Source organism: Lampris incognitus, chromosome 19 (genome assembly GCF_029633865.1).
Source record: "Lampris incognitus isolate fLamInc1 chromosome 19, fLamInc1.hap2, whole genome shotgun sequence".
Classification (NCBI taxonomy): domain Eukaryota; kingdom Metazoa; phylum Chordata; class Actinopteri; order Lampriformes; family Lampridae; genus Lampris; species Lampris incognitus.
In genome coordinates this window covers 28,963,113-28,982,692 of record NC_079229.1, presented here as the reverse complement: position 1 = coordinate 28,982,692, position 19,580 = coordinate 28,963,113, and the positions used below count along the sequence as shown (strand labels likewise).

The 19,580-nt window shown below is 45.2% G+C and overlaps 1 protein-coding gene across 1 annotated transcript in view; it reads left to right on the top strand.

Moving 5' to 3' along the window:
- The window catches only part of adarb2 (adenosine deaminase RNA specific B2 (inactive)), a 198,784-nt gene extending 179,499 nt beyond the window's left edge, over positions 1–19,285 (top strand). The window contains 2 exon segments of the mRNA XM_056299237.1: positions 5,006–5,120; positions 19,113–19,285. Coding sequence (XP_056155212.1) covers positions 5,006–5,120; positions 19,113–19,285 — 288 coding nt within the window.
- Positions 19,286–19,580: the final 295 nt, after the last annotated feature.

Here is a 19,580-nt window from a genome sequence, read left to right as displayed (position 1 = left end):
GATCCTGGGCCCCATTTTTCTGCCATATCCCACACTGAAAGGTGGCACTGAACCGGCCCACTAAGGAGACCACGACGGTGTTTCCCCAACTGTCCGTCCCTGTGGATCCGTGTTTATCTGTGCATGTATGTGTACTGATATGCGTGTGTTAGGCTTCATTTTTGTGTGTGGACTCTTGATTTTGCCACATTGTATTCATATGCGCACGTGTGTGTGCATGCACGTGTGTGAGCGTGCGTGCGTGTGACATTTTGTGTGCGTGCATGCATGCATGTGTGTGTGCATGCACGCGCGCGCGTGTGTGTGCGTGCATGCATGCGTGTGACATTTTGTGTGTGTTGCATGTGTCCTTGTCCATGTGTCAAAGCCAGAAAAAGAGAGAAAGGGAGAGGAGGGGGGGAGGGAGGGCCTAAGTATCGGGAAAAACCGGAGAGATAATCAAACGCCGAGTTACGTTTAAAGCGAGGCTGATAAACAGAGGCAGGCAGAGGGGGGAAAAAAAAGAAGAGCGCTGATGGGTTATGAGGAGAGTCACGTCCGTATACTCCCGACTCTTTTAGTGTCAGGCCGTGTTTTGGGCGGATGGTGTTCTTTCCCCACTCCGGCTGACTGAGTGAGGAAATGATAGGCTCTGACTCGCTGTTGGCTCGTAAGTCGTGGCACATCACCGCCCCGCATCGTAAAATAGACCCCGAAGCGGGTTGATGAGAATGGAGAAGGGACAAGGATGAAAAAGAGGAGGATGAGGAGGAGTGTGGGAGTGGAGAGGAAAGGGTAGATGGATTAGAGGGGATGGGGGGGGTAAGAGGAGGAGAAGGGGAGGACAGAAAACGAGAAAGGAAAGAGCTGAGTGGAAAGTAAAGGGGACAAGAGGATGCGAGGGAAGAATAAAGGAGGGAGGACCAGAGGAGCCGGGCCGTGTGCCAGAGTCTATTCCACCTTTGTTCCCGGGCCGCTCTCGGCTGACACCCTCTCTCACCTTTGTAATGTCGTCAATAAAAGGCCTTTAACAGGGATGGAGGACTTGACTCCGGGTTCAGATCATGCACGACACTAGCTGATGCTGCCAAGCCAAGCAAGAGCCTGTTAAAATTAATTGGATGTCACTTTCAGGTGCAAAGGGTGGAACTTTTGCGCATTTCTGCGAATCGCACCCTGCGAGGGCCTACCTGCCTACGTGGTCCATGCTCGGCCAGCATGCAGAATTATTATCCCAGTTACTTGTATAAGAGATGCCGTGCACACTACCCACCAGCCATCACAGTATAAAACCCAGAAGACTGCATTCTCAGAAGCATCACTGCTTTTCTAAGCTTGTATACTGATTATTGTTTTTTTGTTTTTTCTGTTCATGTTCATCATCTTCAGTCCATCAGTTTTCTCAGAGTGGATGTTTTTTCGCCCCCCAAAGCAAATCAAATATGTTTGGGAACAGATCATTATCTATAGAACTGTGAGTATGTGTACCAGTGCAGATCCATGCACTTTTACTTTATCAGCATTTATAAACTATAGCCAGAGCATCACCAAATTACAATACTAATGGCTGTCATTTGCCATGTAGTTGTTAGACAGTAGCACAGGCGGACGGCTCATTGATAAATCGTGTACGGCATTTGTATCTCCTTACCACTGCATTCTGCGCAGCTATTTTGAATTGCATTTGCTTTTTTTTTTCCGCCCACTGTTTATATCTGCTGTTGCCGCGCGCTACGATTTCCCCGCAGGAAAAAAAATAAAAATAAAGTGCATCGAGTCATATCATATCACATCATAATGTAGCGAATAGCATCGTATCACGTCCGTTTCTTTTGGAGTGTTAAAGCTGCTTACAAGAGATTATTCTGCTACGAGGAGGGTGTGGTTTTGCTTCACATCTCCTTGCTGCCGTGGCTCCTGTTGGCTCCGACTCAGGAGTCAAAAACAGGAAGGGAAAAAAAAAGAAGCCAGTCCACGCTTGAAATAATGTTCAGTGCATCATGGCCCGCTGACTGAATGTGACTGAATGTGACTGAGTGTGACCGACACCCTCAGGGAGGCGTGTTGGTGAGCAGCACCTTTATTTTAATCGTCTTTACGCACGCTCGATAATCCAGGTAAGGTACTTTTTTAACCTCCTTTTTAATCATTTTTCATTGCAAAAGGTGTGTCTTGGACGCTTTTTTTGTGTCCCCCCCCCCCACCACCCCTTAGTAAAGTAGAAGCCTCTGACAAATTGTTCCACGGGTAACTTATTATGAATTCACACCTACTGTGAAATATGAAATCTCTCCAGACAAATCCTGTCATGGCTGCTAAAAACACAATAAAGTTGTTTTTTCCCCCTCCTGTATTCCATTCTATTCTACTTTATTCTACTCTACCCTGAAAGCATGCTGGGCACTACACAATCACACACACAGACAAACACATACATTTTCACTCGAACACACGACAGACACACGCCATCCACGCGCCCACCGTCACCGCCACAAGCTGCAAGCACCCCGCACACCACGTCCAACTGTGAGAGGATTTTACAGGCCTGACGGGGGCTTTACAGTGCAATATGCTCCCTAATTCACTCTCTCTCTCTCTCTCTTCCTCGGTTTCCTCTCTTTCCCTCTCTCCCTCTGTGTGTCTGTCATCCTGGCATCTGTTGATCTCCTTTTAGCTATCAGAGGCTCAATCTGCCCAAAAGGCCCAGTGGCTCCCTCTCTTTTGGCCTCTCTACATGATTCAATGATGCTCCACTGTTGGCACGAGGGCCACAAGGAGACTAAGCTCCCAATTACCACTAGAATAACATGAACTGGGGGAGGAGGGGGGGGGCGGTTGATAATGATTTCTACGCCTTTGCAGCATCTGTTGAACAGTGTGATCCTGGGTGGGCGGCCGGTGATTAGCACTGATGTGGATGGAGGGATAGAAAGATAGATACTGTGGATGGATAGTTAAGACAGAACAGACAGAGAGATTACTAAGAGAACAGTCGCCCCCCCCCCTCCATTATAAAGTCTCAAGTCGAGTTGCCGCGTTTCACAGCTGAAGCTCATCCGAGAATACGAGGACAAAAGTTTACCAAAAGTGCGGCACTGCCAGCATCTCAGCTCAAGAGAGAGTGTAAAAAAAGGCCGGCGAGTATCTAACGTGGGATAAAAATAACTGGGAAAGACGCCCTCTTTTAAGAGCGTGCTCGGATTTTGACGCAGAAACTAGGCTAACTTGTGTACTCCCGCCCTCCGGATCCTCCAACTAGTTCAGGCGTGCGGCGTTGCAGAGAGACAACTTTACTGCCGCTCGCTAGTTTGACAGAGACCGCGACAAATGGATCCGGCCACGCCGAGCGCCCGAAAGTCAGCCAACAAGTCCTCGCGTAGACTTCCAAGAGATGCAGGACTTCGGGAATATAAGTGAATCCAATTCATTCAGTATAATAACCCAGCAGCCAAAATCGTTTTCTTGAGTGTGTGTCGAGCTCGCCGTGTGCCTGGCTGCATCTTAAATACGGCGGCATACCTTGCTGGATTTGAGGGAAGATTATCGCTTGACTCGAGACAATTTCCTCTCATTCGGGCGCCGACAGTAAATATCCAATTTGCGAGTTGAATGAAAGGGAATTTATATCATTAACTGTTATTCTTGGTTGCTGTGTACGTTCACGTTTCAGCTGGGGCCCAAATTCTTGTAGATTACGGCTGCAGAGGTTCTTGACTGACAATGGATCACTTTGACATTATTATTATTGTTCATTATCTTTTATTATTATATTATATAATATATATAATTATGACATTATATTATTATTACTACCATTTATTATATGCAATATATTATTTCTATATATATAATCATCATTATATTACTATTGTTATTATAGCAAAGTACTTGAAGATGGGGTAATGTGTACAAAAGTACATCAGGTTACCATACCATGATTGAATTTGTTGTTGTGCCCTTCTACATTCAAATGAATCACCCTACAGGGGTCACTGAATCAATTGGTATGCAGTGGTTTACATATGGGAATGGGATTGCACAAGTATTTATATATGTTTGTAAATGTGGGGGGGGGGGCTAGAAATGTACAAATAACCTGAGAAATTTAAAGATTTTCAGCTGATTAGGGCAAATATCTGTTCGTCTCTAGATTATAACTGTAATTAAAGAATTATTATAGACATCGCGATGATATATCTATTGATACAGTGTGTTGTAAGAATGATAAAGAATGATGTTAAAAGTTGCTGAGCGCTACATCAAATGGGCAAAACGGGAAAATATACGTTTAACGATTCCACTTGGTTTTGCCCTGTGTGATGGCCCGGCGGCCTGTCCAGGGTGGCTCCCCGCCTGCCACAATGACTGCTGGGATAGGCTCCAGCATCCCCGCCACCCCGACTGGGATAAAGCGGCTTGGATGCTGACTGGATGGATTATCATTATTATCATTATTATTAGTCATTTCACCAAGTTGCACAGTATAATGGAAAACGAGTCGTGTGAACCGAACGGCAGCAGCGATACAAAGTCCAATTCTTAAAGCTTCCTGTTAGGGAGGTGCCAGATCACACCGCGTCTGAGCGGAGAACGCTGAATAACCGCCAATTTCGCCGGCGCTGGGAAAGTGATCACAGCGCTGTTGACAATGGGAAATGTAATCATACTGTTTATTATTATACGTTATAGGCCAAGTCTTATTAACCGCTTTGTGAGTGCCTTTATTTTGATTTGTGGATTGAATTTCTACCTCGTAACGACGACGTGCTGTGCGAGTGCAAGACGTTTGAATGCGGTTGTGCGCGCCTGTAAGAGCAAAGGATGCTTTTAACCACTTAACCTCAAGCTTTTAATTGTCCACGCGCTGGGCTGCAAATCAGGCCCTTGTCAGTCAGCGACATGACGCAAACAACCCACCGCCGGGGAATTAACGCGAATGGGAAAAAACAGATTTCAGTGTGAGACCTGTGCTGCCCTCTCAGATGTGTGCGACCGCTGAAATTAAGGAGGCGATTGTGTCTTTCAGGAGTTTGCCGACTCAATATTTCACTTGGTGAGGGAGAAGTACCGGTCACTGGTGGGCGGCTGCAGTCCAGCGCACGCTCGGCACAAATCCCTGGCAGGCATCGTAATGACCCGAGGTATGGCAAATTTCATTGACTTTTATATATCACTGTGAATTATTGAAGCGGTGCAATATACAGAGGGAGGGGGGGGGAGGGGAGAAGGTAAAGAGCGAGTGGGAAAGGGGGAGGGAAAGGAATTGTAGACGGAGAGGGAAGTGATAAATCGAGGGAGGGAGGTAAGGAGGAGACGGAGAGATGCCACTGCACACCCCAAATACCTTGCACACCTGCAGCAGAGTGTATACCTTCCAGATGAATTATTGACTAAGATGAGTCTCTGAGGGAAGGAGACATGTTAGCGAGTGTCAGTCATCCTGGTGTGTACTCCACCTGCCATGCTCAGGCAGCTTTGACAAGAGTCCCTGGTGCCGGAGTGGGAATCTCAACCAGACCAGCTTAAAATTTCATCTGAAGCCTGACTGGCTGATGTGCTGACGGAGCAATTATTCCAAGCTGATTTCCTGTGTAGCTCATGTCATGAATGGTAAATGACACAGTTGTTTTGTCTCATTACCGATTTGTGTAGCGTGCCGCACAGTCTGTCAGGTGGGAAAGTGCATGGAAACACACATGCAAACAAGTCCCTGCACAAGTGCTGGGCGATATGGAAAATATTATCACAATAATCACTGGAAATGTTATATACATCTATATATATGTATATATATATATATATATATGTGTGTGTGTGTGTGTGTATGTATGTATATATATATATATATGTGTGTGTGTATATATGTGTGTGTATATATGTATGTGTGTGTGTGTGTGTGTGTGTATATATATATATATATATATATATATATATATATATTACAATATCTGCTTACATATGCAAAAAGTACCATATTAAAGAATCCACCTGAAGTCCATCTCTATCTGGTAATGTGAAGTATAATATCAAGCCAAAACTAGTTTTCGGAATAATACTCCCCAAGTATTTCAGACCTCACGTATCACAATATGAAAAAAAATCCGAGTGTCATCCTAACACGATACCATTCACAGATGCCGAACGGTAATAATAGTAAGTGATATTGCTGTTGCCTCGCTCTAACCTGCACCGGCATACGGGGGCACATGCCGACGTGCATACACACAAATGCATACGACGGATACGGACAATCACATCCCACACTTCACACACGGGCCGCCACATAAACATGCACACACAAGAACGCAGCCATGCATCCGCACGTGTGCACACACTCGCACACAGCAGAGCTTTATCTCTCTCCCTGCCGCTGCTGGCTGCCGGGGAGGGCTCCAGGCGGGGGGGGTGGAGGGGGGGGGGTGTCAGCCAGGATAGGATGGGACCGGTATCTCCTCTGTCTTTGGAGAGCTGCAGCCCATCAATTTAGACTTCAGTGAGACCACCGCTCTGTCTGACCTAATCCAATCCCTCTTCTTTCCTCTGCCTCCAAGTAATTGCTTCTGTTTGTTTATTAATAGGCAGTGTTATCTTCAAAGATCCAGACACAGGGCTGCCTAAGTATTTGCGGCGTGGTGGCAATGGCCGGCGCGCCACCAAACTTGACAAGACTATACCCCCCACCACCACCACACCACACACACACACACACACACACACACCCCACCCTCCTCAGCCCCCACCTCTCTTTCTCAGTTTCTCTCTCGGCTTCTGCCTTTGGCTCCATCTCGGGAATATTAAACGGCATCCGGCTTTGAACCCTAGACAGATACTAGATGCCCTCCGCCCCACCACCACCCACCCACCCTACCCTCTCTGGAGTCCCATTGAGACAGTTTAGCCCTGACCTGAGCGAGATTAGCCTCACCCACCAGACTGCTGTGTTGGGAGGACTTGTGAGAGGAAACGCCAAAGCAAACTGCCGGCGCATGTGTCAGATGGTGTGGAAAATCCCATTTAAATCAATCTCAGATCTGAATTTGGTGTTTTAAGATGGTAAACAGTGTTCAGAGACATGGGGGAAAGAAAAAAAAAAACCTCAGCGTCCCCCCCCCCCCCCCAGGGTGCGCGGGAGGAGCGGACGCATGACCAAAATATCCAAAGTCCTCTTCTTTCTTTTTTTTCCAACTCGTTTGTGGGGAAATGAGAGACGGTTCTTAGGAGGCCGTTTCATTGAGCCGGGCGATGGGACTTTCTGAGAATGCGTAGAAATATCCATCGTGGGACTCAAAGTAAGATGAGAGTGAAGAGATTCAAACAAGTTAAATACAAACTGACGGATACGCTATCGCCCAAAGTCCGGATCATCACTTTCAAAGACGCACGTCTGTCTAAGCTTTATACTTTTTCTTTGCTCTTTATCTAATTCTTTCCCACTGGGGGGGGTCATGGGTGGGTGGGAGGGGGGGGGGGTGCTCCGCATATTTTGATGTTCAATAATCGCATCCTACAACAGCTTGATGAAAAATGCGGGGAGAGGAGCCCCTTTGTGCGCGTGTCAGCAGAAAGATTTTAAATGCTCGAGTTGCGCGGCGCCGAGGCAAGTGCACGTGCTCAAAGAGGCCGACTGTTCGTACTAATAAACGTTCAAAAGGGCTACACCCTCTAATCTGAAGGAGCCTTTATTTATGCTATTGCGGGCCATTTTCTATTTGATTTATAAGGAATTCAATGACAATCGCTGTGATCCACCACCATCATATGTGATGAAAGGACAATATATATATATATATATATATATATACACTACCGTTCAAAAGTTTGGGATCACCCAAACTATTTTGTGTTTTCCATGAAAAGTCACACTTATTCACCACCATATGTTGTGAAATGAATAGAAAATAGAGTCAAGACATTGACAAGGTTAGAAATAATGATTTGTATTTGAAATAAGATTTTTTTTACATCAAACTTTGCTTTCGTCAAAGAATCCTCCATTTGCAGCAATTACAGCATTGCAGACCTTTGGCATTCTAGCTGTTAATTTGTTGAGGTAATCTGGAGAAATTGCACCCCACGCTTCCAGAAGCAGCTCCAACAAGTTGGATTGGTTGGATGGGCACTTCTTTGAGCAGATTGAGTTTCTGGAGCATCACATTTGTGGGGTCAATTAAACGCTCAAAATGGCCAGAAAAAGAGAACTTTCATCTGAAACTCGACAGTCTATTCTTGTTCTTAGAAATGAAGGCTATTCCATGCGAGAAATTGCTAAGAAATTGAAGATTTCCTACACCGGTGTGTACTACTCCCTTCAGAGGACAGCACAAACAGGCTCTAACAGGTACTATTTAATGAAGATGCCAGTTGGGGACCTGTGAGGCGTCTGTTTCTCAAACTAGAGACTCTAATGTACTTATCTTCTTGCTCAGTTGTGCAACGCGGCCTCCCACTTCTTTTTCTACTCTGGTTAGAGCCTGTTTGTGCTGTCCTCTGAAGGGAGTAGTACACACCGGTGTAGGAAATCTTCAATTTCTTAGCAATTTCTCGCATGGAATAGCCTTCATTTCTAAGAACAAGAATAGACTGTCGAGTTTCAGATGAAAGTTCTCTTTTTCTGGCCATTTTGAGCGTTTAATTGACCCCACAAATGTGATGCTCCAGAAACTCAATCTGCTCAAAGAAGTGCCCATCCAACCAATCCAACTTGTGGGAGCTGCTTCTGGAAGCGTGGGGTGCAATTTCTCCAGATTACCTCAACAAATTAACAGCTAGAATGCCAAAGGTCTGCAATGCTGTAATTGCTGCAAATGGAGGATTCTTTGACGAAAGCAAAGTTTGATGTAAAAAAAATCTTATTTCAAATACAAATCATTATTTCTAACCTTGTCAATGTCTTGACTCTATTTTCTATTCATTTCACAACATATGGTGGTGAATAAGTGTGACTTTTCATGGAAAACACGAAATTGTTTGGGTGATCCCAAACTTTTGAACGGTAGTGTATATATACGTATATATATATATATATGAAGCTTGCTAAACTTAATGGCATATGAATGTAGTTTACTAAATACTGACCTTGGCGGCTTTTTCTCTGTCAGTGACATAAAAGTTTTGTCTGCTTTAACATGCTCCTTGATTTTGTAATCAAATGAAACAGCTATGCAGGACCTTTAAATTAAGGTGTTGGTGTTTAACGATACATCACTGTTATCATGTTTGTTTGATGACGTGTCATATTTACAGGGCTTCCTCTGTTTTACATTTAAATTTGACTCCCTTATTATGATTTTATTTGATGACTGCCAGTTTAAAGCACTCACCAGCAACCCCCTATTAAGATCATTTGAAAAATATATCCTCAATGGGCTATTTCTATCAATTTTCCCCATCATACCTTCTTTACTTCCTGTAGTGGACCTGGAAAAGACCTTGAAAACTGAACATAATGTAAAGGGATTTTGAACACGTTCGTTGTTTTTCTGTGAATCTATTTTTGCTGTTGTGTTCTTCTGATGGAATCGGGTCCACTGGTATCAATGAATCTCGATTCCCCAGTTAGAGTTAGCATTTGGCCCTTTGGCTGAGAAGGTGTCAAGGACATCGTGTGGACCATCAAATTCTTTTAGATGGATTAAGTGAGTATATGTTGGCCTGTCTGGGATTGTTCTTTTTAACTGGTTTATCTCATATCTTTGTGGAAGAAAGTTGTTTGTATCCACAGATGACCACTCCTCCAAACACTATGAGTTTAACCTGTGGGGTACCACAAGGATCAATTTCATGACCACTGCTTTTCAATCTGTACACGCTACCACTGGGCAGTGTCATCAGTAGTCATGGCATCTCTTTCCACAGCTATGCTGATGACACTCAGCTCTATGTGGCCGTGACTCCTGATGACACTGAGCCAATTTACTCTTTTTAACTGTATTTGAGATGTAAAGCCCTGGATGTCAAAGACTTTTTTTTTACAGCTCAACTAGGATAAAAGAGAAGTACTGATCATTGATTCAAAGGCTCATAGAGAGAAACTGGCCTCGAAACTAAATGCACTAAGACCAAACCAAAGCCGGGAAGCAAGAACTCTAGGAGTAATTTTTGAATCTGATTCATTTTCAAGGCTCATGTGCGGGGTGTCACAAAGAAAAGCATTTTATTATATGAAGAACATCTCCAAAGTGAGGCTATTTCTCTCTCTGAGCAACACAGAGGTTGACACACTCTTTTATAACTAGAAGACTAGACTATTGTAACACTCTCCTTTCTACCAATGAATACAATAAATCAGTTACAATTAATTCAAAATTATGCTGCACACTTGCTGACTAAGACCAAAAGGAAAGCACACATTTCATCTATTTTAAAGTCTTTACACTGTTACCTGTTAGTTTTTGTATTGATTTTAAGATTCTTTTGTTAGTTTATAAGGCACTACATGACCTTTGCACCAGACTACCTCTCAGAAATGCTTTTGGTTTATGAACCAGGGAGGCCCCCTCAGATCCTCTGGTTCTTCTATTTTAGCTGTTCCACAAAGCAGAACAAAAACATTTGGTGATGCTGCTTTCAGCCATTATACTCCGAGCTGCTGGAACAGCCTTCCAGAGGAGCTGAGAGGAGCTGAAAATATTGATATTTTTAAACGTCAACTAAAAACCCATCTATTTAGTGTGGCTTTTATGTAGTGTTTTACAATTGCCCCCCCCCCTTTTCTCCCAATTGTACTTGGCCAATTACCCTATTTTCCGAGCCATCCCGATCACTGATCCACCCCTCTGCTGAACCAGGGAGGGCTGCAGACTACCACATGCCTCCTCGATACATGTGGGTCTGCTTCTTTTCACCTGACAGTGAGATGTTTCGCCAGGGGGACGTAGCACGTGGGAGGATCACACTATTCCCCAGTTCACCCTCCCCCTGAACAGGCGCCCCAACCGACCAGAGGAAGCGCTAGCGCAGTGACCACGGCATATACCCACATCCGGCTTCCCACCCGCAGACATGGCAGTTGTGTCTGTAAGGACGCCCTACCAAGCCGGAGGTAACACGGAGTGTTTTACAATTTTATGGTTTATTATTTATACTCGTTTTATTTTTGTCATAATCATTATTTATCTTACTCTATCTTGTTTTATCAACATTTTACTATTGATTATTACAATTTATTTTATTCTACTTTATTTTATTAACATTTTTGCCATTTTAATATCTATTTATTTTGTGTAGTATTTCATAATCTTAATTTGCTACTTTATTACTTGAATTATCTTTATTATTTATCTTTCATTGTTGTCTTATTCAATTAACTTTTTTTTGTTTTCTTAGTTGTCTTGTTGTGCATTAGTCTCTTCATCCATTTTTAACAACCCATGTTTTGTCAGTCGCTTGTAAAGCACTTTGAATTACATTTGATTTGTGTGAAAGGTGCTATATAAATACAATTTTACGGATTGATTGACTGATTGAAGGAACACCTGCAACACACTTCGTTTTCCTGGAGCTAGCCCTATGAATTGCACAGTAAACTGGGCCCTTTTAAGACAAGGTAAATTCAGGTGAGACTTTCTCAACAGCTCCCCCTATATAAACTGCACAAATGACTGGTTTGCAGCTGCAGCGCTGTGTAATGTTGTGTAATGTGGCATGGTGTTAAGCCATTTTGCCAGCGTGCAGACAAAGCAGGCTATGGATCAACACGGTGGGACAGAGGTAATGTTCCATTAGCTTTTCTTTCAGAGTAATAGCACAGAGATAGCATGTAGGTATATGATAAATGTGTGGCACCAGTGGCAATTAAGAGTCCAGAAATGATCATAATTGTACTTATGTGCGGCCAGTAAAGTAACACTAAATGATACTAAGGAGTAGGAATGTACAAATGAAGGATTTTTATGGGTTACAATTTAAAATAGGGCTACTAAGGCTCTCCCTTTGCTGTAACCCTCACACCCTAGAAAGTAAAGACCATTGTGGGAGCCTAAAATTAAAGTGGAAAATATTTGCTCCAAGTCCAGAACATTACCACAGAGGTAGACAATTAAAGGATTACTGTTGCAGACTATAAATGTCAGCTGAAATAGCCTCTCTTGAGAGAAATTCTCACACCAGTGCATGTTGAATATTAGATAGAGAAAAGGGTTGAATACCGGACTCACTTGAGCAGGCTTCTGCAAATGAATGAACAGATAAATATACTGCCAGTATTTTTGCGGGGATAAAAAATGTAAAATTACAAGAATGTAAAATAGGATTGACTCGATAAAAAGGCAAAAAGACAAGGTCGGAGTTTAAAAAACCAGCTACGGTTGGTCTAAAAGCAACATCCAGAATGGCCACCATTGCCCCAGCTCTGGTGGCCCAAGGAACAACATTTGTGGGTATAGCTCTGTTTGTACAGTGCATGTACAAACTATTCAAGATATTTTGTGGCATTCACCAATTTTCACTTATTTTGGATTTTTTTTTCATGGTAGTATCCAAATTTAACAGCAGTCTTAAGAAGAGGGAAGAGTACACAACTTATTGGTCTACCCCAAAGAAAGTCTAGCTTTTGTATTGGACAACAGAAAAGAAGTATTCTAGAATAAATGAATATAATGGCCTACAAATGAGTATTGCATAATCATAATTAGATTATTTTGAAATATAAGGTATTTTGAAATAAAGATAGTCTACATATATATACGCTGAAACTGATGCAGAAATGCTGCTTGCAGCTCAGATGAATTGAAAACCAATAAGACTTTTACACCGATGAGCCAAAACATGAACACTCGCAGGCGAACCGAATAATGTTGATCATCTCCAAACAAGGGTACATGTCAAGGTCTGGGTAGATTAGATGGTAAGTGAACAATCAGTTCTCATGTAGTCAACCTGTTGGATGCAGGAGTAAAGACCTGAGCGACTTTGACAAGGGCCAAATTGTTATGGCCAGACGACTGGGTCAGAGCATCTCTGAAACAGCGAGGCTTATGGGGTGCTCCCGGTCAGCAGTGGTGAGTACCTACCGACAGTGGTTCGAGGAGGGACAAACAACAAACTGGTGACAGGATGTTGGGCGCCCAAGTCTTGTCGATCTGCAAGAGCAATGAAGGCTATCCCATCTGGTCCGAACCGACAGAAGGTCTACTGTGACACAAGTCACAGAAAATGTTAGTGATGGTTACAGAAGGAATGTGTCACAACACACAGTGCATCGAACCCTGCTGCGTACTCACAGACCAGTGTTAAAGGTGTTGCCCCGGACTCCAGTTTCTCCACATCTCAATCCGATTGAGCATCTCTGGGATGTGGTGGACCGACAAGTTCGATCGATGTCGCAACCTACAGGGCTGGAAAGATCTGCTGCTAATGTTTTGGTGCCAGATACCACAGGGCACCTTTAGGGGTCTTGTAGGGGTCCATAACTCGGGGGGGGGGGGGGTTGGCTCTGATTTGGTGGCACAGGGAGGACCAACAACCTATTAGGCACGTGGTCATAATGTTTTGGATCATCAATGTATATTCTCTATATAATCTGCATTTTCTGGTTTCTTGTTTTGAGGAGGTTCATGATGATACAGTTCAACCTCACCGGTTAATAGAGTTGACAGCTAAACACCATGGTTTCCCAGGTTGCTATATTGAGAGGATGTCTACTTTGTTTTTTGTTTTGTTTTTTATTTTTCAGTTTGATGGCTGGGGTCACAGCCTCTGTATTGTGCAGTTGCCATAGTGAAAAGATACAAGTCACAGTCTGTGATGTGAATGCCTCTTGACAACGCTGTTATCAAAGGTTTGTGACACCCTTGAGTCACAAGTAATCACCAGATGTGTTTGTGTTTGAATAGTGCCCTGGGCCTTTGACTGCACGCTACCTTGTTGCCTTTGACCCTCTCATTTTGTATATCTGTGATGCAGCTGATTATTCCTGGTTTAAAAACAGCACTGCCTTTGGGGCTCTCTCTCTCTCTCTCTCTCTCTCTCTCTCTCTCTCTCTCTCTCTCTCTCTCTCTCTCTCTCTCTCTCTCTCTCTCTCTCTCTCTCTCTCTCTCCTCTCTCTCTCTCTCTCCTCTCTCTCTCTCTCTCTCTCTCTCTCCTCTCTCTCTTCTCTCTCTCCTCTCTCTCTCTCTCTCTCTCTCTCTCTCTCTCTCTCTCTCTCGTTGTGCCCTCCTCTCTCCTGCAAACTGAAGGAAACCTCAGTGCCAATTTCATGGCGAGGTAGCGAGCAGCACGGCAGAAATTATCCACTGCAAAATTGATCCAAACAATCGCAAAGTGGAACAGCGAGGGGAAAACAGGGGAATGAAATTGGGAGAGTCTGTTGCCTTTTTGAACTTGCTTTATCATCGAGGAGGGATAGTGCAATGTTGACGATTCACCTTGTGGTGTAAATGTGTTTTGTGATAGACTCCCGTCTCAAAATAACAACTACGATACACCAGCAGACACAGTAATGGCCGAATACTTTCGGGGGGGGGGGGTCCATGCAACTTCACCGTGTGTTGTCAAATCTGTCAGTATTGTTTGGGAGGTATGGAGAATGCTAAATCACTTGAGTTACTTCAGCTCTATGTAAGTGGCCTGTAAGTAACATGTTCATGTGACAGAAGAGTGGATTATTACGAGCCATGTCTATAACCTCGCCTCAACAGGAGCTCATACCACCATTAATATGATGGCCAGACCGTAAAGGATAAGCCTCGAGACAGGTTCATACTCAGTGGCCCTGGAATCTCTACAATGATACCATAAACCATATGCCAATGGCAAAATCCATGAAAATAAGAATATGGTTGTTGCCATTCCTTAGCCATAAATAACCAAGTAATATGCAAGTAAAATAGATGTCATTTAACTTTGATACGTTTGATTACCGAGTAATAAATGAGTAAAATAAGGGCTTTGTGCTGTTAAATGTAATCTACATGAGACAGTGTTTGGGACAAATTCCCATATCGCACTGCACCAAACACAAGTATTTTGAATGTTTTGTGTCACGGGGAAGGAGTTAGCCATTAAACTTGAATATAAGGTGAATACTGGAAATCCTGCTGAATGGCACAGCCATAATAAAGCTAGCATAAATTTGATATTCACCTTTATAATCAAGTTTTAACAGCTAATTACTGTTCATTCCTGTGGCACAAAGGATTCAAAATAATCAGTAATTACCACCAATCATAGTTCAGTTACATCTATTCTACTTGTAGCTTACTCGGTTATTGATGTTTAATGAATGGCCTGTAATTCAAAGGGCTGCCAAAACGTGCTATTTAAGTTGCAATTAATGTGTTTTGGCATGTTGGTTGTGGAAATAATAGGGACGCCTGTAACTTGGCCATGCTTCAAAACCCCCCCGCTTACCTCTCTCTGGCCAGTCACATATCTTGGGTTACTGTACATTTTTCCAAGTAACGCCGCTCCAGTTTTTACTCATATCTGAATCGTTTTGTACGTGCTGTACTAACTCTGGTGTTGACTTGACTATGATCTTAGTCACACAAGGAGAAAGTCAGTGAAATAGGGGCATCCGGGTAGCGTGGTGGTCTATTCGCTGCTACAAACACGGGGGTCGCTGGTTCAAATCCCTGTGTTACCTCCAGCATGGTAGGGTGTCCCTACAGACACAATTGGCCGTGTCTGCGGGTGGGGAAGCCGGATGAGGGGTATGTGTCCTGGTCGCCGCACTAGCGCCTCCTCTGGTCGGTCGGGGCGCCTGTTCGGGGGGGGGGGGGAGGATAGCGTGATCCTCCCACTCGCTACGTCGCCCTGGTGAAACTCCTCACTGCCAGGTGAAAAGAAGCGGCTGGCGGAGTCCACGTGTATCGGAGGAGGCATGTGGTAGTCTACAGCCCCTCCCTGGATCGGCAGAGAGGGTGGAGCAGCGCCCGGGATGACTCGGAAGAGTTGGGTAATTGGCCCAGGTACAATTGGGGAGAAAAAGGGGGGTAAAAAAGAAAGGAAAATGCAAGTACATTGCACAGGGACAAAGCAGACATTAAGAGAAACAGGAGCATTCATTATAGGACACATCATTCAACAGAAGGTTCAACTGTTCTAGGGTTAAAAATGTGTCCAACTTAAGGGAGTCCTGAAGCTTGTTCCACCTGTGAGGGGCATAGCTGGTTTTTTCCCAGTTCCGTATTCATCAGGCACGTGCGTGAGCGTTGAGATGGGGTAAGCATAAAATATTTTGATACACTTAATTACACATTGTGCCAAGCACAAATGTTTATGGGTGAGTGCAGTGTCAAGGAAATGCCATTCAGGTAAAACTGATGCCCAGTGGCGGACTTTATGAACAAATGACCAAAAACGAAACAATGGCCTGATATAATGTTTCAAATCAAGGGCCACACACATCGCCCTTCGCTCATCGATCGATCCAGAACCACCGGGATGGACAGCGACAATTAGCCCAACTCAGGGCCGCTGATAGACCATCTGCTCTGGCCTGACTAATCTCTCTCCAAATACAACGTCCTCAACATCAGTGCACAGCGCACAGGCCTACATCCAAAAGGTAAAGAAGGAGGTCTTGAATAAAGTCTAACCAGTGCAGCGCAGCAGTCACCTCAGATCACCACTTCATAGCACAAAGCAGACATTCACATGTAAATGAGACACGGCGGCCTTACATCAGTGAAGCATCCAGTGCAGCACAGCAGTTAAATCAGACCGCCATCAGTTTAGCGAACAGTATTGTAGCGAATTCGGGGGGCAACGCAACCACGGGAGCTGCCGCGGCCGGGAGGCGAACCCGTACCGCCCGCACCGCAGGAGGCATCGCTGACCGCTCGACTAAAGGCTCAGACCCGCAATCCATGCACGTTACAGTATGAAGCAGCAGCCATCACATGAAGTTATAGAAATATGTTGTCTTACTGTACTGGAACACCAAATCCACGCGTGTCTCCTCGCGAGTGAACCCCTCCGCGACTTTACTGTAAAAGTCTCCCGCTTGATGGAGTTTGGAAAGTCTCTCCTTCTCAGCTGGAGTCAGGGCCAGCCATGAAGGGCGTCCTTGTCCGGCGCGATTTCGACTGAGGGTTTCCACTCTCTTCTTCGCTGAACATGGCCTCTCAGTAGATACCGTTGTTGCTGGCGTGGTTAAGACTAATGTAAACTACTAATAAGACACGTTAGCCCCTAGCTAACGGGTCTGACCCTTTAGCCGAGCGGTTAGCGACGTCGCCTTGTGGTGCAGTACACCCCGCACCGGGCAAGAAAATAACCGGTTACACTAATTTTAGCAACTTTGTTGCCTCGGGAACGGTTTCAGCCACATCATGCTGAATGAGGTGAACGAGTTCCGCGTAGTCGCCACTGTTCAGAGTCCTTGCCTTCCTCGTCGCCCCGAAATGCTACTTCTTGCCTAGCTAAGTGCAGGTGGCATCAATTATAGTTAGCTAGGAGCTAGCGTACAGGTCCGTTGCGTGAACGTGGACGTGATGACGTTGATAACGAAAGAGCTTGTGATTGGTTCTTAAGCGTGCTCACTTACCCTGGGCATGTTAGTAGTGGGCTGAGGGAACAAGTTCAAGGCCCGGGGTGGATAGCGCGTTCTTCCAATGCGTTCGAATCGACGCAGAGAAGAGCGCGCTTGCACCTGCAGGTGGCGCCAAAAAGCTAAGACACAATTAATGACCGCTGCTGCGCTGGAACCAAAGATGGCGACTCTTTTAATGAAGACAAACGAAGGGTTTATATTAACACTTTTATTTTGACATTTCACAGTGTTATTTTTTCTTTTTCTTTTTTCACCCTTGCTTATATGGACGGCACGTCGCAGGTATTCATATATGGGATATCCGAGCTAATGCGTTCTTGTGAATGAGTATGATGTCCCATATTTCTAATTCTTAAAAGTGATGCTAAAATTGAACGGTAGCTCATTAAGGGTGGCCTTGTAAATAAAAAAAGAGTGTTTTCCCCTTCGAGTGGAAAGTGGTGGCCACCCTATAGAGCAGTGTTTCTCAACCCAGTCCTCAAGGAACCCCTATGCTGCAGATTTTCATTGTAACCCTGCATAGATAGCCCCGCTTGTACTTACTCGACCCATCATCTCGCAGCACTTAATTATGCAAGGTGTGCAACGTCTGACAAAATGCATTGCTGATTGGTTGAATAACTACAAACAGGTTGCAAAGAAAATATGCAGGATAGGGGGTCCTTGAGGACTGGGTTGAGAAACACTGCGTATAGAGGATACAACGATGGGTTCATGAAGTATAGCGTTGATATAAAAGTAGCTCGCACTTATCTTCTTTTCTTGTTCTTCAACTTTTCTTGGCTTTCGCCTGACTAACTTCCCAGAGAGGTATCCTCCTCCAGCCCGGGTATAACTGAACAGGGGGAACGGTGCGTCAACTTGAGCGAAAAACCTTAACACGTCTTCCAGCTCCACCTCTCCCTCCGTCCCTCACCCGCTGCCCCTCGCTCGCTCTCCTCCCTCTTTTATTCCTCTCTCCCTCTTTCTTCTCCTCTCCGCTGTTCTTCCCACCCTCTTCCCTTTCCTAACGTCTCGTGCGCACCACATCCGTCCCCCCCCCCCTCCCTTCCTCTCCCCCTCTCCTCGTCAGCGGAGGTGTCAGGACCCCGCCGCTGCTCTGCCATCTGGGCAGAGGCTGATAAAAGCTCATGTGCTGCGTCCGCGACGCCCGTAGGTCTGCCAGAAGCCAGCGGAGCCTGACTTTCAGAGGTGATGGGAGAGATTTGTGGCAGCGAAGAGCCGAGCGGAGCGCAGCAGAGGAGAGGATGGCGTGCGGCTAAGCATGCCGAGCCGCTCCCTTCATAACACGCGCGCGCGCGCGCTCACGCGCACGCACAGAACCTCCGTCACTCTGTCAGTCAGCCTCTCATGTACCCACAAACATCCTGAATCTTTCACGGGGGGGGAGGGGGGGGGACATGATGCCTCTCTTTCAAGTGAAACCAACGGGCATCAGCAGAGCTATGGGGAGGTGTCGTGGTCTGTGCTATCTGTCAGATTTACTTTTTAATCCTGCTTTGCCCGTACCTTTTGTTTTTCTCTGCGCGCGTGTGCGTGCGTGCGTGTGTGCGCGTGTGTCTGTGTGCGTGTGTGTGCGTGTGTCTGTGTGCGTGTGTGTGCGTGTGTCTGTGTGTGTGTGTGTGTTGTTGTACAGCAGGTCTGGACCTGAGGCACGCCCAGGTGGTGGCGTTATCTACAGGCACCAAATGTATTAACGGGGAGTACCTCAGTGACCAGGGACAGGTGGTCAACGACTGCCACGCCGAGGTCACCGTCCGGAGAGCCCTGCTACGCTTCTTCTACTCTCAGCTAGAGCTCTTCTTGAGGTAGACCACTTTCTTCTGCCCTTTCCTTTTGTCTTTTGCCCTCCATACAAAGATGTTTTTCATATATATATATATATATATATTTCCTAAATCCCTCTCCTCTCTTTCCCACTCAACATTTCATGATAAACTGATTTTTTTTTTTGCCGTCCCGGTCGCTGCTCCACCCCCCCTCTGCTGATCCGGGGAGGGCTGCAGACTACCCCATGCCTCCTCCCATACATGTGGAGTCGCCAGCCGCTTCTTTTCACCTGACAGTGAGGAGTTTCACCAGGGGGGACGCAGTGCAGTGGGAGAAT